This window comes from Centroberyx gerrardi, chromosome 10 (assembly GCF_048128805.1).
Source record: "Centroberyx gerrardi isolate f3 chromosome 10, fCenGer3.hap1.cur.20231027, whole genome shotgun sequence".
Taxonomy (NCBI): domain Eukaryota; kingdom Metazoa; phylum Chordata; class Actinopteri; order Beryciformes; family Berycidae; genus Centroberyx; species Centroberyx gerrardi.
In genome coordinates this window covers 13,992,812-14,019,577 of record NC_136006.1, presented here as the reverse complement: position 1 = coordinate 14,019,577, position 26,766 = coordinate 13,992,812, and the positions used below count along the sequence as shown (strand labels likewise).

The window sequence follows — 26,766 nt, the reverse complement described above, 5'->3', positions numbered from 1 at the left end:
CATGAAATCCTCTTGAAGCGGAGCGTCACTGGCATCTGGTAAATGTAGGCATTTTTTCGCTGCACCTAAAAGCAGCGCTAACCCTAAACAGGCACCGCTGGGGTTATAGGCCTTATAGTTTTGCGATTTGCATTCGTTGTTTAATTGCAATTAAATTGTAGGTTATTTTCAATTCGTTTTTAGACAGGAAGTCGAAAAAGAGAATAGAGAGTGGCTTCTATATTGGGATTCTGCCTGGGGAGGCATTTGTTGAAGGTGCTCTTTGGTTTCAGTTGTTGCATAATCAAAAAAAAAATTGTTCCATGGCTCTTTTGACGCAAAAGCTTAGACCTTATAGTTTCATTGTTTTAGTTCATAGTTTTACCATCATGCTGAATGATGCATCATAAGCTGCTTAAGAATTTTCATGTTTGTTTCTTCTTTGTTCTTTGTTTCTTTCTTGTTGTTGTTTTTTGTTTGTTTGTTTTTTGCATGTAACAACAAAAGGAAAGTTATATCCAACAACTATGCTTTCTATCTTTCTTTCTGGCTGTGGCTTAATTTACAACCAGGTGTGGTTGAACTTACAGAAACGTGAGACGTGATGGAGTTTATTCAGCATGTCTGAAAATGACTAAATAAAATCAAAGCTCCATTGCAGCGTCACGTAGACAATTAGCATTTGACACTATTGAAACCTAAACATTAAAATGAACATTTAAATAAACAACATGAACTGCATACAACTGTGTGTGTGTGTGTGTGTGTGTGTGTGTGTGTGCGTGTGCGTGTGTGTGTGTGTGTGTGCGTGCGCGCTGTACCTGTGTGTGTCTGTAGAGCAATTATTTTATATTTTACAGATTCACTTCGTAGTCTACATTACATATATTTTGTGCTAGGCCTTTTTTATTGGTTTCATGTTGAACAATGCTGCCATCTGCTGCTACTGGAGAGAGATCTTTGGTGCTGCATAAGCGTATGAGAAACCATTATAGCCCCAAACACTTCGTCAACATAATTCTTGATAACTCTGCTCAATTAGATGTTGCACAGCACAGAGTCTCTCCACTGTCTGTGATTTATATGAAACTGTTTTGACCCCATTTAACATAGTGCAGCCAAGCGTGTCACAATGATAAAAATAGTCTATCCCTTGTAGGATAGATCTAAATCCCATTTATGAACCAAATAGCTTGCATTATGCAGATAAAAGCTCGAATTGGATTCAAAACACCCACTAGATGTCAGTGTATGTTCTGCTTCCTCTGAGCTTCAGTTCTACTCCTTCGTGTCATGGCTTTGTGCGCCTGGTATGGGAAAAAATAAAAGTTAAAAATTAAAAGTGATGAATTTGCACTTTAAAATATATCTCTTTGTAATTTTGATGATGTCTAATAGTGATGTGCTGTTTACCATCACTATTCAAAGAACCTCTTGGTTCCTCAGCACAACCCATGTAGCAGTTGTTATACCAACCTTTCATCCTCTGACCCCTGATAACATCCACACACTATAGGTGGGGCCACATGGTGTGTGTGTGTGTGTGTGTGTGTGTGTGTGTGTGTGTGTGTGTGTGTGTGTGTGTGTGTGTGTGTGTGTGTACATGTACCAGACCTATACATTGGTTGTCATTTAAGGCAATAAAAGTCAGCGCCATTGACTTCAATTATCATTAGAGACACCAGAAAAAAAAATGACTGGATTAAAGTATAGGGTACTGATTTTGCAATGCCATAGAGCAGTTCTGTGTTAATGAGTGATTCCATAGAAGCAAATTGCTCTATAAACAGTAGAGCCACTGGTTTTTCACATAATGTCACATAATGGTTCCATCTATTTATGTAGATAGATAGATAGATAGATAGATAGATAGATAGATAGATAGATAGATAGATAGATAGATAGATTTTTTTAAATCTCATTTTATTAATCAACCAAGGAAAAATAATGCACTTAATTGACTGTTTGCTTCTTTGGCTTTTATGTTTGTTGAAACTGTATTGGTTCTCTCCCACCAATACACACACACACGCAACTGCATACATACATACATACATACATACATACATACATACATACACACACATACACACATACATACATACGTACATAGGCTACAGTACATACATGAGGCTCAGTCTCATGGTGGCGCTCTTGCTGTGTTCTGTGTCCTGGCTCTGCTCAGCACTGCCCGCCCTGGAATGGTTTCACCCAGGCAGGTATAGCTGGGCTATAATAACCACGGGTTGCTGGATTCATTCCGCTCTGAAACTGGCTACGGGACACATGAAATCTCCAGTAATGCGATGCCAAAGCAGGTTCATAAACTCCAGAAGAGCCTTACCTGATCTGAAGGAACTTCTTCAACTCCCCACCTCATCATCTTTAGTTTCACTTGATGACAATTTCTCTGGGATCGCGTCAGGTGCTTTTTTTCCGGCTTTCGCATCCCTCGCGCTGGTGATATCTGAAAGTTTAACAAAGTGGAGATGAATACCACCGGGTTCAACCATACGGAGAGCGGACTGTTCAACAAGACAGAGGAGTTTTTTTGCTGCAACTTTTCATCCGTGGTGACTGATAATGGCTTCGTGGCCGCCGCTCCGGACGAGAGGAGCCTCTTCATCATGCGGGTCGTGCAAATAGCCGTCATGTGCGTTTTGTCCCTCACGGTGGTGTTTGGCATATTCTTCTTGGGTTGCAACCTTCTCATAAAGTCAGAGGGAATGATCAACTTTTTGGTAACGGACAGGAGACCGTCAAAAGAAGTGGAGGCAGTTATTGTTGGAGCCTACTGATTGATAAGGACCGTTACATTTAAGTTGCGAGTCCGTGCGTCCAGCAGCTGATGTCTGATGGAGACGGATGAGAGGAGCGGCGACGGACGGCTGCCCAAACGAACCCTTGTTTTCATATTGAGTGTTAAACATAACTTCAGAGGAACAGTCACCATGTAAGTGGTATTTGAATCCTGCTGGTGACTGAGGTACACAGGTATTCATCCTTAATTCCTGTGGCTGAAACGTTATGCCAACAAAGACTCACGCATCCCCAAGAGGTATAGTGCGTTTTAAGCCTCTTTGTTTATAAAGTATTCAGTCACGCACTATTGTAATTTGAGTAGTTTGAGCACCGTCATTTGTCAAGCAGCATCCTTTTGTCATGATAGTGGCAAACTGGTCGTTTTTGCTGCTGAAAATACCCTCTCATATTGCTAATGCAATGGAGAAATGAATGTTTAACATGTATGTTGTATGTGTTTTTGCATACAATATGCAGTATATTAATCAGTGTATTTATCTGAATTTCCTGGTGATTCTGTAAATTAAGATTGACTGCGTGGGCGGTGGAGAGAGCCCAACATAGCCATGTATCTTGTTAATTGGAATAAATTCATTCTGTAATTAAAGTTTTCGTTTTAATTAAGAAGGTCTATTTTTCTACGTTCTCTAATTGAAAATCAGAAAGTGCCCACCCCTTTCCCAAAATCCTGTTTCCTTTTCAAAAACTAATTACTTGCTTTAATATTTCCAGAGACAGCCCAATACCACTGCAGAGATTTGTATTGTTCTCATTTAATTATGCATATTCTCTGGTTTTTATAAAAGCAGCATGTGGATTAGACACTTACCCTTTTTGTAGAATATATGTATCTTTAATTTGTTAACTCATACTTATATTTAGCTTGACAAGAAATGGGTATTGTGGCTATTGTGCGAATCCAATGGTTTAAATCTCCATTGCTAGGTATATTTTTCTTCCATGCATGAGAGGAGTAATGGGAAAATGAATCATCATGAATCCACAAGTCGTGACTTTACACAAAAAGATTTTCCTCTCATTTGCTTTTGCCACGAATAATCATAATGTAAATGTTAATTCAGTTCTCCAGTGCAAAAAAATCATTATTTTCCTCTTGTTTTTTCCTGTTCTTCTTTTTGGCTACTCCCAAACTGACTACATTCATATTTGAAAGGCATTAATTAATATCCTACCAGTGATCTGTTATGAGTCACGAATGCAGTTTGCTCTCAATTAACATTATACAGTTTCCCAAGAAGTGACATTTTCTGTCTTCGGGGGGCAGATTTTGATCCAAGGAGCGTTTTACATCCTTTCTCCTTTCCATCAAAGCATCTGTTGTGTTCTGCTCCTGGCTCACCTGGATGCCAGCTCCCCAGGGAGAAGCCAACAGCTTCAGAAATGACTTGCCTTGTCAACCCAGGGAGAATGAAGCCACTGTGCAATATGCTGCTGTCTGATTGCCCACCTGTGCTCCATATACAGAGTTAAATCGTTTGAATCTATTTGCTTCCTCTAAACCGCCCACCCATCTCAATTCCTTCTTGCTTCCTCCTATCCTCCCTTCCTGACTGCCCATGGTGGATCAATCTGATAACCAGTCAGCTCCATGTATCCTGTTTGACAAGGCCTGTTATTACGTGTTGCGATTGATGGCCGCAGCTTGTTGAGGCTGCAACACTGACCACTGCCTCAGCCCAAGTCCTTATGTCCTAATGCCATAAATTGCACTTGAATTGAAGAGAGAGATACAACCATCACAACAAATTGAACAAGTGTTGCTTGTTAAGTGCTCTTGAGGACTTTTACTTCAGTAATGATCTATGTAAGAAGGCAACAGCCAAGAGAGAAGAAGGTGTTTTTTGTCAAATGATTTTGTCTTTAATTGGAAGTGCCAAGCAAGAATAGTAGAGGAATATTGTGTTTCCTGTGTATATGACTGATGAATTGACCAATAGGGGATTCATACATCACATCTGCCCTCCTTGAGATGTGCATGAGGCCTGAATAAGTTATTGATGAAAACTGAGGATGTTAAGTGTATGTACTGTATCTCAAGTATGCTCAATTACTATCGTGTACATTCCTGAAACTATTTTCAACCATTGTGTGTCTTCCTTATAAAAGTATACTTCATGACGGATCAATTTTAATTGCTGTGATAATATGTATCCCTCATTTAATTTGGTTCACACCGCACCTCCAAGTGATGCACAGTATCTACATTTACACAAGTATAGTCTCAACTGAGTTAAGAAATGACAAAACAGATGTTCAACAGATGCATTGCAAGTATGAAAATCACACTGAATAACTTTTTGCATCCACATATTGAGGTTCCACTTGTACATTATCTGGTAGATAAGTTGCAGTTTATGTACAGTTGAAGCAACTTCCTTGAACAACGTTATGTATTTGTCCAATTTTCACCCCAGAATTGAATCTGTATAGTTTTAGAGCAGCACATTATTATTATGTATTGAGACAAATTACGTCCTAACCTTGACTGAATTTAACCCCAATATACAGGAGACCAGCATGCTTGTCTTTTTGTAATTAGGAAATAAAACCTCACTCCTAAAATGTAATTCACCTGATCAAATATGTCGTGGTGCAGTGGGCATAGCAAAATTAATAGTTTTAGGTCAAAGCAGCAGGCAGAATTATTTTCCGTATGTGATACGCAGTATTTCCCTCTGCTCGGTGTGATTGTTTTCATTAAGGAGTGCTGGGAATAGCTCCCAGGAAAGTGTTGTGGCAGTTTAATATCCAGCAGAGAACAATTTTCTGTCTGCAGCCGCACCATTGTTAGTTTGTCCCGCGGTGCCTGAGACACGCTTATTCAGACTGGAAAGCACTAGATTCTGAATGATTTTTAAGAGCCTTTAAGAGGTAGATGTAATGTTGGAGATAAAAGGTTGAAAATGAGGAATGTATATGGTACAAACATTTCTGTAGGAATTATCTGTGCACTACCCTTAAGAGAGTTTCCTTGATAGACAGCTGGCACTACTAACTCAAAGTTTTCACACACCCGTCACACACCAATGCTTAGAGAGATTTAGAGGATAACAACACCAAACAGTCATCTATACCCCTGGCACTCCTGCTATCAACAAACTGATAGTCCTCCGCAGGGCTTAAGAGTAACTCCTCCCTGGATATTTAGGTCTGTGCTGTGAGTTTAAACACAGACTTTTCTCTGCACAAACCGAAAAGACCAAGCCAGGGAATTAACCACACATGGTGCAAATTCAGCATTCACAGTTGTATGGCGTGGAAATGCCTCATTGTAAAACTTGGAAGGTCTCATTCCCCCAGAGTTATGTTTTCACATTTTTTTCTGAAAGGCAGAGAATATCATGGGTCAAAAAAGAAGAAAAAAGGAAAAAACTCTTCATGTTATCAGTATGTACCGGCAGTCTGGGTGGAGAAACCCATGTATATCACCAGCTAGAAACACCAGTATAGTGCAGGCCAAAACAAAATCAAGGCTACTTTATGCCTCATCCATGTCTCCTGTATGTGAGCTGTGTTCCACAGTCACAGCATCAGCAGGGTGTTGATTGTAGACTAAAAGAGGCTTGAGGTCCTAGCTCCCATATGATTGGCTGGTTGGTGGAGGCCCAGTCGATGAACTGGATAGCGACTAAAAGCTTCAGATAGCAGCATGGCAGCCACAATCATCTCCCCTGTTTTCTCCTATTCCCTCCCAACTCCTCATCCACAGTACATCCATTCCTTCTTCTCCCCTGTTCGCACCCTACTTCTGCCATGTGACAGTAGGAAACATGTAGCTGTTGATGGGGTCTACTAATTTATAGAATAAAATAATGATTGTTTTATGTTGGATTTTTCTCCACAGTATTTCTCTTCATGAAAATATATTTGACGCACAGCATATTGATTTTGTACTGCGGTTGCTTTCAAAGCCGGGTCTTGCTTGAACTAGATCTTTGACCCCACTGGAAACTGCACTTTTGGGGGGAGGCTCAATAGATTTTTAAAAAGTGAACACAGGCTGTGCTAGCCGGGGAAATACACACACATTTCCATCAGGGATACAAGGTTATTGAGTCTAAAACAAGCGGTCGCTAACATCATATGGTGCAGTGATTCGACGACAACATCAGTAATCGCGGAATTCCAGCTGTGATAAATCCCCGCAGACTGGTTTTGGAGAATAATTCCATTACTTGGGGTCTCAGCTGGGTCCCGGCCAGGGGATGAGTCATGGCACTCCTGTGCTGTTGATTGTTTCACGCTGAAATATCACAGGGATTTAACATCTGAACAATCTCAGCCTCCAACACTTACTAACTCCGCTATAATCCATTATGTGTGCATGTGTGTGTGTGCATCTGTATGTGTGCATCTGTATGTGTGTGTGTGTGTGTGTGTGTTTTCAGAATTTTATGCAACAATAAGCCAGCAATAACACAATAATCTCTTTTGTAGAATATGCAACATAGTGCCAGTTCAAAATGGACTCACTGTTGTTGGAGGTAATCAAAACATATCAGGGTGGTAAAAACTAAAAGTGTGATGCTGTAAATATTACTTGGCATGTTATTTAGTTCAAGAGACTATTGCCCTCTTGTTATGAAAGAAACAAAATAATTTTACATAATTATAAATAATCTCGTCCTTTCACAATACGATCCTCACGCTGCAGCATTTCACATTATTATGGACAACCAGCAGTAACTCATTATTCATTTTAGTCATGCAAAAGTGTAATAAGTGTTTGTTGCTTTAAAAATAATAGCTGTGATGATGTGCTATTGACCCTGAAATCCATTTCAATCCTTGTGTTAAGGGTGTTTCAGGCTTTATTGACCTTCTAATCATGCATCTCTCTGGCAGCCACATCAGCTTCATTGTAGCCTCGTCTCTGAAAGAAAACTATTACTTTGCCTTCAGAGGAAGGTTTCTGCATACACCATTACCACAAAGGTAATAACTTTTTCCAGAAAGTGCTCAAAGCACAGATGAAGTGTCTCTTTTCAACAGATATTAAGGTAAACTTTCAAGTAGCCCTTTAAATTCAACAGTGAAGAATGCAAGGACTTTGCACGGCCATGTTTATTCTGTGTAAATACAGTCTGACAGGGAGGCCAGTTTTTATGGGAACACAGCACACTGTTTCCCATTGGGTCAGTATACAGGTTTCATGATGTTTTCGGCTCAGTAAAATCCTAATCACCTGAACTATCCCTCACCCACCATGTTTTAAAGAGCTTACGTTGACCTACATGCTGCACAGTTTACTCTCCAAGCATACTCCGCTGCTCTTCAGCCTAATTCCCCGAAGCCTGAGTAAAGATGCCATTAGCTGTCATCTTCTGGATCCACCTGTACTCAGCAGAACACTGTTCTTTTTTATTTTACCAAAAATTGCATTCCACTTCTTTAGCTTGGGGATGGACATCAATAATAGATGGCAGGTCTGAGGAGCAAAGCTACCTAATGAAACAGCAAGGTGTTTAATAGAAATATACATTATTTAGCCAACTACTTGTCTCAGGGCATGTGACCCGTGTCTTTCTGCTGTTTATACCCTGGCTCATGTATATTTGATCACTACTTTTCCAGCACCTATACAGAAAATTCAAGCTCATCCAAGTATAAGCTTGTTGTTGTGGTTGTATACCAGATGCCTAGAAGGGCTAGCTGTACAATAAGTCACTGTATACCCTCTCAAAAGATATCCATGAAAAATGTTGTAGACCCTAACACCAACAGATTCTATAAAAACCTCTCTGTGCAGCATAACCTTTGCACATTTTGTCCCAGTACAGTATTTTTATGTTAAAAATGACTTCAACAGAACACAAAAGCCCCGCTGGCGATCTCCTTCCTTTTCTAATTTCCTGCACCACGTTGTCTTCTGCCCCGTCGCCGTGACTCAAGTGTATTGGAACATGTATTTTTCATCAAACTGCTGAAAAGGTCTTCCTTTGAGATGGTTGTGCCCAGAGCTCTTTGTGTTGAGCTCTGACAGGCGGTCTCAATGGCCGTGAGGACCGCCCTCTCGGGCCACCGGAGGACCTCAGCTCTGTGCCAGGCTCACGCTGGCATCAGAGGGGCAAACTCATCCTCAAGCCCTATGCCATCATCATATCATCATCATCATCATCATCATCATCATCATCATCATCAGCTCTCCTGAGCCCTGACTGACGTGGAGGAGTTATTATTCTATCAAACGATTCACCACCGACTGAGAAAGGCAGGACTGTGACTGCTGCATAACAATACAGTATTGAATACTGCCAAGGTACATTATTACTGATATTGAAAAATGCCTTTACAAACACAAATGTTCCAAGCGTGGTGTATTTGCTTCTTACATAATGACATATCACAAAACATAATGCACACATTGTTCCTAGAAGCCAAGTGATCATAGACATCATAAATGATAATTATTTTTTCAAAAGTACAAATGTTCCTGTCCAGCGCGTGTACCAAGAGATGGACTCTTGGCTGAGCAAAGATACACTGATGAGAAGTGTTCTCTTCAGACCTGGCCGTAGGAATCAGCGCTGACAGCTCGGACCTGCCTGCCAACTAGCAGTGTCCTGGCTGCCTCTGTAGTGCACTCCCGAGCCCCAGCTGTCAGCTGCACTCAGTCACTGTACCAGTAATGAACAACCCATGGCTAAGCCAACCTTTACCATTACCTATGCCCTTCTGTGATCATCCTATGATGACAGCAACATAATTTCTATACTTTCATAAACATAGCCGCTACAGGATTTACCAACGGATTATAGATGAAGTTGTGAGATCATGTTAAGCGTTTTTTTCCCGCAGAATAGTAAATATTTTTACAGTGATGTTACTGATGCAGTGACTGAAAATCCTTGCTGATGTCATTTTCTGAAGGAGGAGGGTTAGGAGGTTTTGTGATGCTCCATAGGAAACCAGAACAGAGGAGCACTGGGTTCACAATGAGGCTGCTGTCTACATACAGTATAGAAGGTAGGTATAGCACCTCTAATCTGATTTGCCAGCTGAGCAAAGTGTCTTGTGTTTTAGAGCTGTGGTCCTACCTTGGGAATTCATGCCTAATGGTGCGCTGCCTGGTACTGTCACAGCACATGAAAGTTAGCCTGAGCGCTGTATGATAAAACCTCCACAGGGTCATGACTTATTGAGCTTCCTCAAATTGCTTCTCACGGTGCCGGAAGCTGTTCCCCTCTCTGGCCGGGCTCCATTATCGCCTGGCTGTGTCTGCAGGTGCTTTACCATCACATCACTGCCTTCCTCCATTTAAGTCATGCAGCAGCTTAGCTCCAGAGAAAGCAACCACACTGTATGTTGGTGATAATCTCCAAATAGACAAATCAGCAAATTTATGACCGATACGGGTGGAGGTTGTACCGATAGGAGGATCACGTTTTTTTCCCGAAATGGAAATGAAAACATGGTCCAAATATGAAACCAAAACAATAATGTCATCTTTGTGTGGCAACATCCACAGGTGGAAAAAAATTATGATGGACTTGTACATGGAAAATCTGGCATGACGTTGAATTGTGCCAACAAATGTTTCCAAAAGCACATTTAAGACATACAGAAAAAAAGACTATAGTAACCGCTTAACAATACATACTTTGTTAAGCATAGTTCTGCCTTTGAGGAAGAGAACAATTACTCCCAGGTTTGACTTTTCGATTAAAGTACCATAGTTTATAAAAGGCAGTTTCCTTCATGGGAAGACTGGGTGGGCAAAGATAAGCAGTCACACTGACAGAACAGATCTATCATAAAGCAGAGGAGATAGAGAGGGAGACAGAGAGACAGAAAGTAAGGATAACAGATTAGGAGAAGAAAGAGAGAGTCAGAAAAAGAGATGACTTATAAAAACATTACTCTGTGCAAATGATGTTATCTGAGCACACAAAGCCAGTTCCAATCACTCAGTGTCAAAATCATCCACTTCACAAGCTGTGTGTGAGTTTACAGCCATTGAACATGATAGATGACATGCTGAAATGCCACTGATAAAACAGTGCTGGTTCCAGACAAACGTATGGATGGCAGCCAAAGAAACAATTGTTATTTATATTTCCCAAAATCTTACATTTATAGATACAAAATCACTTTATTGTGTATTTATTTCACAGCTCTATACACGCCAAAACAACAGGGAATAATTTGCGATTTTGTTGACAGTTGCAACTTCCCTGTTCAGATCTACCTTTCAGGATTCTTTTGTTCAATCTGAGCTGCCTTTCAATTCCAGTAGATTTCCCTCTTTTGTTCACCGTGTTATCTCTGCTGTGTTTTGTGTGTGTGTGACACTGTCTCTCCTGTTCTCATACGGTATAATGGACAGCATCGGTGGTGCAGCTGCAACCAGGGAGCGTTGCTGCGGTGTGTGTGAAATGACAACCCAGCCTAGCAGAGCCACACCTTAGACGCACAGCAGCTGTCACAAAGGATCAGCATCCAGCCCGCCACACTCCAGGAGCCGCTTTCTAAAAGACCTCTGCTGTTCTGTTGTCCTCAGTGCTTATTCTTACAAATGAAAGGTCAGCTGCATCACATGACCAATAAACTCCTGCCTGTGTGACTGTGTGACTCCGGCGTGTCTTGGCAAATCCATCCAGGCACACTTTACATCGACTCAGCTCAATCTCATAACACCTATTTTCATGGCTTATCCAAGGCACAATTTTCGGTTATTATTGCCGGGACAATTTCTCTCACAAAATAAACACACCCTTCCATTGCTATGTCACAAATTGCATAAGCTTTACATGAACGGCTGATAAAAGCTGATATAAAAAAAAACAAATTAGTATTCACAAATGTGCCATTTAGCCATTATGTAGCTCTTATCAGCTGTCATGAATGAGTTATAAACAAGAGTTTGTGCAAAGTGTTACCAGCCATCCAATCACGCACTGGAAATATGATTAGCCTATTCATGTTTACCATATGCACCTTCATTCCATTTTCATTAGGATCAAGCCAGAGGATCACCTATTTTAAAAACAAAGCTCAGCTATAATATTGTGAATTATGTGCACAGCTGCTTGAGCAAACACATAAAAGGTCTGATCTCAGAGCTTTGCACCTGGCTAGTGTTAGAGATGCTTTGATCTTTTTCTCTGCTTGTTTTCCCTCTTTGTAACCATTAAACAGCTCCCTGATTCCTTTGAAAGGGCCAAATGGGGAATTGATCAGTGATTAAAACGGAAAAGAGGAGGAGAGGTGTCTTTGTATCCAAACAGAGTCCCGGAGTCCTGTGGGTGGAGGTGGAGAGGTGGCTTTGCAGAGGAACGAGCAGAGTGTGGCTGTGGTTGTGACAGGGCAGTTAGAAAGGTGTTTAGAGTGCTAACAGCCAGGCTGGCAGGCCGCTGCTGTGAGAGAGGTGCAAGAGCATCCTGACTGTCATTAATCTTAGCCCCGCAGTCGCAGCCCATCTCATCTGCAGCTGGTGTTCGCCATTTTAGTCTGTCTCCCTGACCTCGGGTCTGACCTGCTCCACTCCGCTCGCAGAGCTGATCCTATCGCTTGACAACACCTCAGGGCTTCACCTGACCGATGGCGCCTCTCACTACACCTCTCATCACACATTTACCTGTCAATGGGACTTGCATCAGTTCATGACACAGAGCATCTGTCCTGTCTGTGTCCTTTTTAAAGTCATAGCTGGAGGAGTTTTATTATCTTGGTGAGAGCTGGAGTTAGACCACATCAGTTTGGTGATATATATCGGCCGATACTGGCCTTTTATTAAATATGAGATATCTGCCAATACAATGGAGGTTCCTGCCTGACCACAGCTACATAAAAGCAGTTTGTAAAATCTGCAATGACATTTTATTTTCTTTGCACATTTTATTTATCCATTCAGTTGTTCAACTATGTTTTTTGCAAATGAATTATTCATTTAAAGGCCTAATTTATCCATGAGTTTCCCTTAGCATTGAAAAGGTGCGGTGGGTCACTCACTTCTTTTAAGCCCACTTAAAAAAAATTCAATGGAGAGTTTTAGTGTCACATGATGGTCTACATGCTGTTTCAGAGGCTTTTCCACCCTAACAATAATAAAATTCTGGGGGAAATACTGAATTCTTACATTTTTTGGCATGAAAATGGTCAAATCTAAAGATATTGATATTGAATATTGGACTATTGGAGACTTCAGTCTAAAAATATCGGTATCGGTCTTCAAAAGCCCATATTGGTCGAACCCTAGTGAGAGCACCATGTGCAATATATTTACTTCACAACAACTGTCTCTCACTGCCATGAGCATAAGGATCCAGGCTGCACACCAAACACCATAATCACTGTGTACACTTTCCAACTACAAATGGAACTGCTGCACACGTACAAATTTGATGAACTTGTGTGCTGCAATATCAGCTATTTCCCCCCCTAAATCTAAACCAGGCAAGAACACATGCCTTCCTGAAGCCACCCACCATCAAATCATAGACTGCTTAAATCCCCAATCAATGCCTGGGGTGATTACTAGTCACTGGACTCGAACTTCAATTCACACACTGCCAAACACAGAGCCATATGCCTCTTGTTGCCAATATTTGTCCCTCACATTCATGCCAGTGGTTTTCATTTCAGAGACGCGGTAGAATTAAAATCGATGTGTATGAATCCATGGAATTTTCCACTGCTGTGAACCGCTACCCAGAGCCTATCACGTGTTTCGCTCTGACAGCAGAAAGGAACACCACTGTTACACTAAATGACTGGCCAATATGGCAGATTGATAAAAGCAGACAAAACAGTTCTCCTATTACATCGGCAAGAGGCGTGTATAAATCAGTAGTCAACAGTCAGCAATAAACACAAGGCCTTTACAAATGATACTGTAACTCATAATCATCACTTAGGTCATTATGTTGAGTCTGAGTTTCCATTGAAGCATTTTATAGCTTGCTGAATCACACAGTGGACACAGATTAGACAAGCCAGAGAGAATCATATATAAGAATGAGTCTCTGGGCTTTTTTTTCTTCACAGTGCAGCTTTAGCCATAGAGAACATACCAAGCATGTTGTTAGGCCAGTTCAGCATGAATTCAGTCAGCTGACAGCCAATGAAGGGCTGAGCAGGTCCCTGTTGGAGGAACCCCGGGGCAGAGAGAGAAAGTAGCGCTCCAACCCCCCCACCCCCCACCCCCCCACCCCCCCACCCCCCATACACTTTCGTCACGCAATGCCACAACGCACATCAGAGCATCCCAAAACAGGCAGCCTCTAAGGGGTGCCTCTCTGTCACATGTCAGACACGGGCATTATGTTGTCTGGGCATTTGAAAGATTATTGCAGAGGCAAATTGGTTTCCAAAGGTTTTCCTCTAAAAATAGCTCCCTCAGTGTGGCGCCATGCCATGTTAGGTTATTTTTACAACACCACAGATGTGATGCACGATGAGAGTCATGGCACGAAATAGATCAAACTGATATGAAATAGGCTGTTAATATTGCTACCCCCTTTTACAGCATGTGTCAACCCAAGATAACAACAACACGAAACAGATAATGTGGTGAAAGGATTAGAAAAAAATGTACTTTTCTTCTCAGGCGTGATATTGTCTATGCATCTCAGGACTAATGCCCTCTGACAGCCAAGTGACAGCAGTCACTCCTGAAGCCCTGAGCAACGGGCATATAGGGAATGGCGACCTCCACGCACTCTCAACACAGGCACCCAGACACACACATGCATAAGTTCACACACATTGTCACACACATGCACACACACACACACAAACACTAAGAAGAGGTGATCAGGGCCAAGGATGGTGACGGCTATGACAAAAGGCTCCTGGGAGTGAATGACAAGCTGCCACTGTCACACAATACATTTCTGCTGGTCAGCTGCTGACTGACGAAAGCACTGAAAATTACAGGCGACATTTAGAAAATTGTTCATTTCATAATTAAATGGCAATAACATGTCAGCTGCTGAATTTCCATTGTAGGAAGGGTTGAAAAGGTCTAGCTTGTCTGTAAGGAACAAGAAGAAGAAAACATGTTATGGTAATAAATTAGTGTAATTACTGCTAGACAGAAAAGTACAGCGTGATTTAAATGAGTTTGCAAATACATGATGTATTTGTGATGCTGAATTGAGTCATCATGTGAAATCAGGCTTGCTTAAACAGTAGAATATGAGAAGGAGTACTTCATGGTGAATAACATCAGATATCTCTCTATGTCTTTCTCTGAATTTGCCCCTATGGTTTTCAGTGGTCTTCAATTCTCTCTCTCTCTCTCTCTCTCTCTCTCTCTCTCTCTCTCTCTCTCTCTCTCTCTCTCTCTCTCTCTCTCTCTCTCCTGGGTCTTCAGTGTCCCTCTGCTTGCTTTCAGGCTGCATTTTGGTGACAGCACTGTCAAAACACATCAGCTATATCCAGAGCAGAGCAGGTCTCAGTGCCACCAGGCTGTACCACCTGGCTCTGTAAATGTAAATGAAAAATCTCTCACAGGGGCTATAGACACCCTCATCTTCCCCTAAAACCACAACATTAAAGCTTCTCCCCCTCACACACACCAAATGTATTGTTTTTGTAGTCAGTGTCTGACAGACTGCCCTAGGCTGAAAGGAACATAAATTGAACTCTAATAATACCCATAAATGTGATAATGTGTTTACTCAAGAATGATGGGACAGGAGATATTCTCCATGGAAGGGATTGGTCATTCACGTAGCAACGTACATAGCAACAAGACCCACTGGAGACCAGAAAATGACGATTTTTTTCTTTTTTATTGGCATTGTGACTTTCTCCCAAATCAAATAAAGCACATAATAGATAGTGAAACCGCACACAGTGAACAGGTACAGTGATTAACATTAACAAGCAGCAGATTTTTTCGGTCAATTTGCCTGTGTCTCAATGGAGAGTAATATATTGGCCCAGCCCCCTGGTGATTTCTGCTAAAATTTGGAAGCCGGTTATGGATCATGATTATTATAGGTGAATATAAATGCTGAGCTCAGGGCTCTGCGGAAATGAGACAAGTGCCCACCACGGCTGTGTGTGTCACACTTGATTTTGTGGCATCTAATCCCAGGGACTCTTTCCTAATTGGTCCTTAGTAGGTACTGCTGTGATGGGGATCTATAGAGAAAGGACAACTGCAGCTTTAAAACCCGTCAATGACATCATGAATATAGAGTCTAGCAATTGGAGGTGGATCTATAAAAAGCACAAGGGTGTAACTGTAAAAACAGAACCTGTATGATAGGCGCAGTCCATGGGGGTGCAGATGTTCAAACGAGGTTAAATTAGTCCCTTTCATCAAATCAACTCTCTATCTTTCTCCTCTTCCAAGTTGCATGACTTCCTACCAACCTTAGAAGCTCTGCTACCCATTACGATCAATCAATCAATTACCATTGAATGTTAATTAATAAAATTACAATTAAATTAATGTATGAAAAAGTTGCACATAACTGAGGCTGTGATGAATCCAGAATCTGTAAAACGAATCTGTGAAACATTCCCGCAAGATCTTTCACTTTGTGTAAAAACAGAAATTTAGAAATGGAATGAAATGGAAATTTAGCCTACTTCAGGAAAAAGCTGTCTGTTTTTCTTCTAGTGTACCTATTGTGGATCTCAGCTAATACATAACCTGTTGTGTATTCCAGACACTCAAAACAGCCAAACACAAATACAAAATGTCTAAATTTACAAGAAATGTGTTAAAAAAAAAAATGCAAAAAATCTTTCACCCACCTTCCAAATCCTCTACAAAATTTTGTACACCTAATGTGGGAAAATACTATTATGCCCTTTACCGGCATTAATGTCCTGCTGTGATGCCAAGAGCAGCTGTGTTGGAAAAAAAAAAAAATCAGACCTATAGAAAATCTCTGTCCCCATATTGTCTGAGCAACATCCAGAAAGTCATGTTGTATGGACATGCTCCTGTGTCTTAAAGGGGATGCCATAAATAGCTGTGAGCCATACAGTGTTTTCCTAGAAGGATGTGGGCATGACATGCTACAGCGTGGGTCAGACAACTGTCACATAATATTAGCCTCTGAACACAGGCTCTGATTACTGGCAGGTTGGGCAGATTTGACAGAAGGCAACTGACACTTTGAGATTCATGTTTGAGTAGCTAGGACACTGGAATGGATTCTGAGGGCCGGTTATTAAATATTAAGCTGTGGTCGCTCTCTCTCTCTCTCTCTCTCTCTCTCTCTCTCTCTCTCAGACCTTGGTTTTTGTCTGGTCAAAGCACCACATGCAACACATTTCTTTTCTTCTATATTCAAATGAAAGATGAAAGAGTTTCCAAGGAAATATTACTCCCAGACCAGTTTCTTTCTTTCCAGTCCTTTATAAATGAATTAATGTCTCCAACTCCTGACCTTTATTCGCATGTTTAGCTCCAGATATGATAGGCATTACATCCTTCCAAGACCCCTTTATGGAAATGAGCATATTAATACCTACTGTTGTCTTGTTAGTGGGCTTGTGAGTGGGTTTGCAGATTTAATAAGTTGCTCTAATAAGGAGCAGCTGCCACTCTAACAATAACACATGATACTTCATTGGTAACATAAGAAATTTCAATCCATACTTTAAACAACTGCTACATAAAATGATCACATTTTGCATTACCAAGTTGCAATTTTATTTATCTATTTTATGTATGGTTGCCTCAAATACAATTGTGTAAGAAATATGTGCAGTTATAGATGTCAGTTATGTGTGAGAGAATTACATGTATCTCTATTACATGTGTTTTTGTCTGGCTATTTCTTCACACAATACCACCTGTCTCCAGACTGCAATTTGTTTGTAATGGAGTTGAATAGATGGCCTTTCGGTCCTCAGCCATTTCCCCCGGCAGTCCAGTTTCCTAGAAATGACTGTTGTACTGATGAAGTCCCAAGACAGAGTCTGATTCTGTAAGAGAGATGTATGACAGAGCATACTAACACACCCGGTACAGCGGGAAATAGACTGAGGGAGACGCGGCAAATACATCCCTCCCCATTGTGTTTTTGTGAGTAAAACGTGTGATTTTCTATAATGTGTCTCTGGAACTGGAAAAATTGAAGTTGAGAAGGTTGGAAAACATAGTATGCAATGTGTTTATATTGCACAAAATAGTATACTATATATATATTGCACAAAATAGTATACAATGTATATATATTGCACAATGCAGGTACAGGTTAAACACAGACATTTTGCTTTGTTTGGTGCGTAAAAACCAGCATCCATATATGTAACCATAACCATAGAAAAAGGAGGTTTGCACTCAAAAAGAAGTAGGCTTTCCAAACCTTTTATGTTCTCATTATGCTAATTTTTGTATTTTTTTATAAATGCAGAAGAAACATCAGGCACAAACGTTTCGGCTAGTGCGAACCATCTTTTTTCTGCTGGTGGTTTATTAGGTAAGAAATGTGTTTGTGTTGAGATATTGCTGCTGTTGAAACTCAGAACACAGATTGATACCGACAGACTGTCACCAGCAGTTAAACCGCAGCTAGACCAAATTTCCAAAGAAAAGAAATAAGTCAAGACATATTATTTTGATCCGCCTCTTTTACAGGTAGTGATATACTGTACAGTCATCATTGTCAGGAAGGTTTTCAGCCTAATTTCTTGTTTCAAAGTATTTTTAAGAAGAATTTATTCATTAGTCTGGATGCTCATTTTATACTTTCTTCTCCCAGTTGTCACCTGTTGAGTGACTTTATGAAATAATGCTGCAATGGGGACACCACTCTTTCATTAGAGACTGCCTTTCAAGATGATAGATACCCTTACATTTTTCTCTGAGGGGAAAGTAACACTTCTCTTTGTTTTGATCTATTGCAAATGATGCACCTCATTGCTTTTCAGTTAAGGTTTTTCAGTAAAGCTTTTAAGTAAAGATTTATTGAACTAATGAAGTACCAAAGTTACCATCCCAGCCTGCTTTAATGAAGATCTTTGTACTTCGAGAGATGTGTGAGTCAAACTAGGGAAGGTTGATTGTTGTACATTTGATGTTCATCAGTTTCACCTCAACAGTGGTTTAAAGAGGGAATTATTCAGTCACTTCTCCCATTCAGACTTTGGTAAAATCAAGACCATTTCAGCATCAATTACATCCCTAATTTGGGATTTTTTTAGTATACCAATTAGGTATATAATACGATTCTAAAAAGGTAGCAATTGCTGAAAGAAAATAATCTCTTCACCACTTAAGCATCTCACTGTAACTCAATTTTGTTGCAATGTGCTAGAAACATACTGGCAGTCCTTGTTTCAAGCACTCAGTCACTCAATTTGTGAGTGAAACGATGTCTCCAATGCGAGGAAATAAACATTAAAAAAGCCAGTAGCGGGAGAAAGTGGTACCACAGGGGGCAGTACATTGTGATTCCAAATTGGCTATTTATGCCATCCATAAATTGAAAATCCTGCATCAACATTTCCCTCAGCACTTTTCTCATTGCACCCACACTGTTGAAATTTGGCAAAGATTGGAATTATGCTTCATTAAGTCCTGAAATCTCCACCAAATCTTGTAGTGTATTTCCACCCTAATTCATATCATCGATCGCAACAGCAACAGCAGAGCGAGGGCTTTTATCCTCAGTCAATGGTTAGAGAAGAGGAGTGTGAATACTGAACCATTAGATTAGTCATCCAAACAATTAGGCATTGTCATGCTCATAAACACCACGGCTGTATAGAGAAGATAGAGGACAATACAAAAAGTTGTTGATGCTCATCATTCAAATCTGCACTGACTAAAATGCATTCTATCACTATAGATGTTATTCAGTGTCCCGTCAAATGAGGCCTTTGTTGGCTAAATTGATTTGGTTTACTCTCTGCTTATAATTTATAAAAACAACTTCTATTAATTTAGAGTCTGATACTAAAAGATGAAAATATAATGGTGTTGTCTTAAATACCCCTTGACCCAGTGAAGTGAGACTGATACTGCTGAAGGAGAGACAGTGAAAAACAACTCAGCAATGTTCTTTTAATTAAAGGCCTGTCTCAAGTCTGACAGGACAGACCTGTGGTATCAGAGCCACTGAGAAATGGCACAAAAGGATTGCTCCATGCGTGAAGTCAACAGGACCGCTCCAGCCTAAATGAGAGCCGGCGGAGAGATGGCTTCTGCCCAACTGTTTCCTGGAGATAAGGGGGAACTGAGCATTTGGGACGGAGCAAATTAAATAAGTCAGGCAAACAGAGAATGACAGTTTAACATGCTATCTAATTAACAATCAGGGATTGCCAGACACAAACGCATTCAGAAGTTTCCAATTTGGCCAAAATATAACACGAAGGAATTGTGAAATTCCCCACATCATCAGTAGCTATTTTTCATCAGAGGGAAAACTATCACCGGTTTCCTCTTGGGTGAATAGTTTTGACAGTTTTGAGATGTTATATTAATCCACATCAAGGAGGTGTAAATGTTTAACTGCTAGCCCTAATACGATTCTAAGCGCAAACAAAGCAAATAGTAAATCAGAAGAAAAGTAGGTATGCTAATCAGTTTGCATATGCCATCACTGTATGATCTGTTGGTGAACTATAAAAGAACCACAGAACAATAGAAGATCCAATTGTGGTTCTATATACCACTAACAACTACCACAAAGAATGATCTTTATTAATTTATACTGAAAACAGCATATCCAATTAATTAAGTAGGTTCTTTGTTAGATATATATAACACTACTGTCATGACTAGAACATCTTCTAAGTGCCTCATTTAATAACAAGCTTATGCAACTCAATAAAACTAAATAAATCATAAACTCCGGCGCCGAGAATAGAATTTTTAACGTGAGAATTAACGACCCCCCTCACCATTCACTGATGCATTATGATCACAAAATAATAATGACCTTTCACTTCATCTTGAGAAATTGCCTCGCAGGTTGGAATAATTATGAAAACGAGCCTCAACAGAGAGCGAGCTCGGTGACTAACGGGAGATGGATTCATCACAGATTGAATGATTCCACTGGCAGCGGAAGGCACTGCTTTTAATGAATTATCAAAAGCGTCAGCGAGTTAAAGTGGATGGGGATTTTCAATGGAGCCTCCCCACCTGAGCTTCAGACAAGAGGTTTTTTTTTTTTTTTTACCTTGACTCACAGTTCCCATCAGGTTTTCGCCATTTGGTTCATGTGAGCCAAACTCTGCATGCTCATTATAGATTGGGAGCAGGTGCTTTCAACTAAGTGAATATCATAATGCTGTGTCAGTCACCACATGCAGGAGGACAATGGCTCTGCCTGGCTGCCTGGGGGTCCCATGGGTCTCATGGAAGCTTCAAAATAGAGCATTCAAAGTCTCTTAGAAAGTAGAACCCCAAAGAAAAATTCCCTCTAAATAATTTCAAAAAGGGTAAAAAGTTGAGGGAGAAGGCAGAGAATGAAACAAAATATTCCACTTTTGCATTCCCTTTCACTTTTATTCTGTGCATAACTAAAACGTGATGGGGGAAATGGATTTCCAGTCCACAGTTAATGCTTGCAAGACTAGATCTAAGATTATAACACAGCAATGGAACAGATATAATTGACATTTTAATTAAAATCACCATAACTTAATGACTATTTGACTGATGCACTCACGTACGCTACGTGCACACAGACACCTCTGACGCAAAGATATTATTCTTTGAGTCATTTTAAGAAATCTTTTGACAATACATGACTCTTTGTCAGGTGTTTGTTAAAGTCACTTCATCGCTGTTCATTTCCAGTGTGCATTTTTCTTTTTTGCTAACATTGTCATGGAAAAGTAGTGCGTGAGACTTGGATAGCTGATGACTTTCCAAGACAAACACATAATTTTGGCTCAATATTCCAGTCGCAGTTGCTTCAAGTCTCCTGCACTCCTAACATATAAAGCAATGACCATTTCCAAAAGGCCATTTTATAAATTCTGTGCTGTTATCTCAGATGTCCTGAAGATAAGAACGATGTGACATCCCCTTTCTATCCATTTCAATTCTAAAAATAGGAACCTCTATATTCAGAGAGTGACTCTAGCTCTTTGACTTGTCACACAAAAGCTTCAAAACAAAATGTTCTGTTCTCTTGCGGCCCTGGTGGTCAATCTTGCATGTCAAATTGGTATTGCCAGATGTGTAGACGCATTCCAATATGATGCAGAGTCTCCTTGCATAACAGATGTCGAGTGGTTCCTCTGGATGAGCATTGTTTTGGATATTTTTTTCCCCCAGTGCTGTTAAGTATTGTGGGACTTAACAAGGCGTAGTGAACCTGCTGCCCCTGTCCCATTTTACAGTACACTTCCCAAAGCTGCTCCCTCTGGGATCAGTGTCCCATTCCACACCTGATGTTGGTCCCCCACCTGATCTCAGCAGTCTTTCAAAACAACTCTGCTTACTTTCACAAACAGATGCCACGACGAATCTAAAGATAGTTTTCTGACTGTGAATCTTTTTTTGCTCTCATTATTTGCCCTGTGCCATAACAACTGCACTCATTTAGACTGGAGAAACTTTAGTGAGCCGCACTAGTCTGTCTCATAATCTCCACGGACTGAGATTGTCTGATTGACAGTCAGAGTATTACACACAGACAAATGAGCACTATAATAGCTAATTGACCGCTCATTCATGTCCTGAACACAATGTTCTGTGAACAGGGGAGGGACTGTATAACAGCAATTACATTCAGCAGTGGAAGTCAATATGCTTATCGATTCTGCGTATTTTTCTTTCCCTTTGGGGTAAGAAAGTTCTTTGCTGTTCCTTGGAGATACGACTTCATCAGATGGGTTTAAATGGGCGACTCTCTTGAAAGCAGCCTATATTTCAAAGTAATCTTGCCGGAGCAGTGTGGTGAGTGTGGTTAAAAGCCATGGCTGATCCAGAGATTACACTGTAGCCCACATACACTTTGTCGAGCTAAGCTGAAAAAAAATCCTGTGACTAAAACATTCATCCTGCATGCGAGCATAAGTTCCATTTGACTATTAGCAGATGTAATGGTGCACTCTCAAATAGTAGAGAACTCATGTTTTAATTAACCAATGGTGTTCAATAGGAAGCTCGAATTTGCGGCTGCATAATGCATCAATTTCTGTAAATTGCCTCTCATAAAAAATACAGGGGAGTTGAATTAATTTTAAATGCTGCACAGACGGAATGAGAATGAGCTACACTAATGATTATATTGGTATTTGTTTTGATATACAAAGCAAGGAGACAAATAAGCCTCATTAAAGCATTGCTATTCAATTCATAGAGTGTCTGTGTAAGTTTTCCAAAGCAAAACATTTCCACTGGCATTTAGAATATACTGGAATTAATTAGATTCAAGAGGCTGATAGCTAATTCTGTTATGTTGTATTGTGCTCTATGTTATCATACAGAATGTAGATCTTCATGATACAGATTAGATTGGTCAAATACAAAAGGAAGTCTAGATTAGGGATTTTGTCTTGAAAATGAAGATGGAGTGACATTTAGAAGAACTTCTCTAACGCCACGGGGGCGGCTACTTACCCGGGAAAGTTCAGGCACGAGAGCATCTAAAACCCTCAGTGCGTTCAAAGCCTCATTTAGCGCTCACCAACAAGCCTTAGCTCACTATGAACCGGAGAGATTCAAGCAAAAATCATCTACAGCACATTTTCATTAAATTTCTGAAATACTTTAAATAGTGGCAGCCATTAGACGGCAGATATAACGGAGCTTGTTCCATGAGCCAAGTTATTTTCTAGCAACCAAGCATCCATGATAAGCCCTCTACAAGTGCAATCATGAGAAGACACTGCAGCAACAGGATATTCTTTTGGCAATTTGAAATGAAGGAGTTGAAGCATAAAGGCCCATTTCAAAGACTGCTATTACACATAAATCCCCTGGCAGCATCTTTGTGCTCAAACTCCAGCCATTGCTTCACGTTACAGACCGCAGCCTCAGCAGCCAGTGAGTGCCACCAGCTGGACGTTAGTCCTCAGCTGAAAAACACACACCGCCTCAAATTCATCAGATGAGAAACTGTATATGATGTCCTTTGCCTGAATGCAGTCCGACTGAAAAATTACCTTTGCAGGTACTGTATGAGTGAAGATAAATCAAATGCATGAAGCCCATCTAGTTTTCGAATATGAATTATTTCCCCCATAGTATATTCACATTGTTAATGCATTTCAGTCAGACAAGAGAATGTTTATGTCTTTTGTCTTCTGTCATTTATATCAAGACTGATGCTTTTATTCATGCACAGAGATAGTCGAGAGGTTAAGTCTGCCACCTTCAGAGCCACATGTGAGCTACTGCTGGCCAAGAGTTTTGTCCTCCTCTCTTCTACTCTACTTTCCCACTGGCTAAACAAATAAAAACACTAAAGGTGAGCGCGCTGCCCACTCTCCATCATTGAAAAATAGACTCATTTTTCTGGGCTGTATGTTAGGAGACATTTATTGATAATAGTAGAGAAACTTTCCACAGTTACACCCCTTCTCCTTCATCACAGTGAGAGAAACAAAATGGCCACGAAGATCGAGACGGCATGGTAATTCTGCCTTGATAGTTGCATGCAGGAGGGAATATTAAAAAAAAGAAATGTATTATTGATTTTGATATATTTATCCAAGATGGTAAGATCACACTAAATAGTACATCAGTCATGCGCCGCCTGACACTATCCATTTTGTCATTCAGCCCTGGAAGCGCAAGTGTGTGTGACACTCCCTCTGTCTGTCTCCCCCACACACACACACCCTCTGTCTCTCTCTCTGAGTGACAACCTGTCAGCAGAAGCCTGACCGTCTCACTTTCTGACAGCCAGCAACACATCCCAGATCCTCTCAAACACACACATCCTCTTGTCAAAGACCACAGCAAACACGCAATCAGCAGAATATCTCAAGTGCTGAGCGTAATGTCAGGTTTATCAGATAATATGGAGATATTCATATCCGTAGCAGGGAATCCTCCTGATTCTTTATGGGACAGGATCAGTATCAGACGGTAATTCCTTTCGACAGAGATTGTCTATTACATGTATAAAAAGCCAAGAATGATGATGAAAAAGAAAAACGTACTATGCAAAATGTCGTGCCTGACATTTATTATGATTTTCAAAAGTAAAGGCCTTTACATTCTTTTTTTGTTGTGCTGTGACGCCATCCTTATGAGCTTCTGTGTGATTTTCATCTGTGAAAGCTGGAAAACTTGGTACTTGGTGTGTGTGTGTGTGTGTGTGTGTGTGTGTGTGTGTGTGTCTGTGTCTGTGTGTGTGGCAGTGCAAGGGAGGGGTACAGTAGACCCCTCTAACCTAAATGATTGATATCCATGAAATCAGCAACTCTTTCAGAACAAGAGACTGTGAATAGCTGGTACTCAGCAATCAACAGCTTTGTGTGTGCGCTATAATTGCAGCCCAAAAAGGAATCCTACCAAAAATAGTTTCTCAACTCCAGTAATAAATTTACTGTGCAGTCGATGTAGCTGTACGGCAATGAAACGGAGGAATATATAATACCAGAATATGAATTATCACGTGGCAGTGCAATGTCATAGGATAAAACAGACTGTACAAGCATGCAGGAAATGGTCATAATATTTGATTAGTTCGCGCAGAGGTCATGCTTTGATTGATCAGTGATCCGGTACAGTAGTCAATAATCACCCACAGGACAAACATGCTTTTAGACAAATGTATGTCCCTTTTTAAACAACAAACAACTAAGCAGTGGTTAGGTTGTTCATTCCTCCCTTATTGGTATTCAAAGGGATATTGCTTGTCCAACATATTGTAAGGACTCAGCATATCCTTCACCAATACACAAAGCATTGCAAAGCCGTACCGTCCAACACTGGCATTCTTATAAAAAGTATCACAAAACACCTTTTGTTACACGTTTGTTATCAGTAGAGCCTGAATTCCAACCGTCTGTGCACAAGAAACAGATACGAGGAAAATAAATTAAATTAAAAGAAAGTAATTAAATGTTTTTGTGTACCCCACACACTGCAGAACCAAGAAGTCTTACATTTGTACAGGCCCAGTGTAACTAATCACATTGAATCACTTGAAGTGAATGGTTACTCGAGCTACAAAGGATTACTGGGACTTGTAGATGTTCTTTTCATGATGCAGCAACAACAGTGGTGAACTCCAGGTATTGATGAACTGATGAATGGCCGCCGAGTTTATCACACATAATCATTTTGACTCATTTAAAGGCGAAATCCTTGAGTGAAATTAACCTCTATTTTAGATCAGAGAGATGTGAAAAGCTTAATAGCCATCGGCAAATCCAATAAACCCATCAGTGATCACAAAAATCTCTGATTGGGGCTTTAAGTGACAGAGAAAATTAACCTTGATCAAACGAACAGATTACCTTTTCCTCGCTTAAAAAATCTTTGAATCATTTAAAAAAAAAGAATGGATGACTTTTCTTTTACAAACATTTCCCCAAGTCTTCACAGAAACACTCAATTAAGAGTTCTTCAGATGCAAAAACTCCAATCAAAACAAAAAACATTAAACCCAATTAAGAATCCTTTTAGAACCTTTATTTTTAGTGCGTAAATAGAAAACTGAAAAGTTTACTGTAATACACAGTGTGTTGTTGATAGTTAATGTGACCACGGTGGACAGGAAGCCAATTGTTAGATGAGAGCAGAGTGCCTGGCAGGCAGGTCAGGAGCCGCACGCTGGACTCATAGTTCATGGAGTAAAACAGCTACAGGCAACCATTGACGACCTCATATACTGTGAATCAATCACACACACAACAATGAGGCATTGGTGAACTGTGTTGGAATACATAAATAGAACAGCAAAGACTGTACAGTCCACAAAGTTGCAGTGTATGTTTTAAAGCTATTGTGAAATGGTTTCAAAATCTATTTAACATTAATTATCTACAAACAAATAAGCCAATGAAAAACAAAAGATGATCACATGCCAAATTAAATACAGAATCCAAAGATTGCACCAGAATGATGTTGTC

The 26,766-nt window shown here is 40.3% G+C and overlaps 2 protein-coding genes across 2 annotated transcripts in view; both read left to right on the top strand.

The window, feature by feature from the left end:
* Positions 1-2,468: 2,468 nt before the first annotated feature.
* On the top strand, positions 2,469-2,834 carry rprma (reprimo, TP53 dependent G2 arrest mediator candidate a). The gene has a single exon (XM_071918393.1). The coding sequence runs from the start codon at positions 2,469-2,471 to the stop codon at positions 2,775-2,777; it is 309 nt and encodes a 102-aa protein (XP_071774494.1). The 3' UTR covers positions 2,778-2,834.
* A 9,167-nt stretch (positions 2,835-12,001) lies between these two features.
* glb1l (galactosidase, beta 1-like) overlaps positions 12,002-26,766 on the top strand; it is a 180,371-nt gene continuing 165,606 nt past the window's right edge. Inside the window, exon 1 of the mRNA XM_071918386.2 lies at positions 12,002-12,011. The gene's annotated coding sequence lies outside the window, so the exon portion shown is untranslated. The remainder of the gene's footprint in view (positions 12,012-26,766) is intronic.

Coding starts and splice junctions, on each gene's coding strand:
- rprma (XM_071918393.1), top strand. CDS start 2,469: ATGAATACCACCGGGTTCAACCATACGGAGAGCGGACTGTTCAACAAG.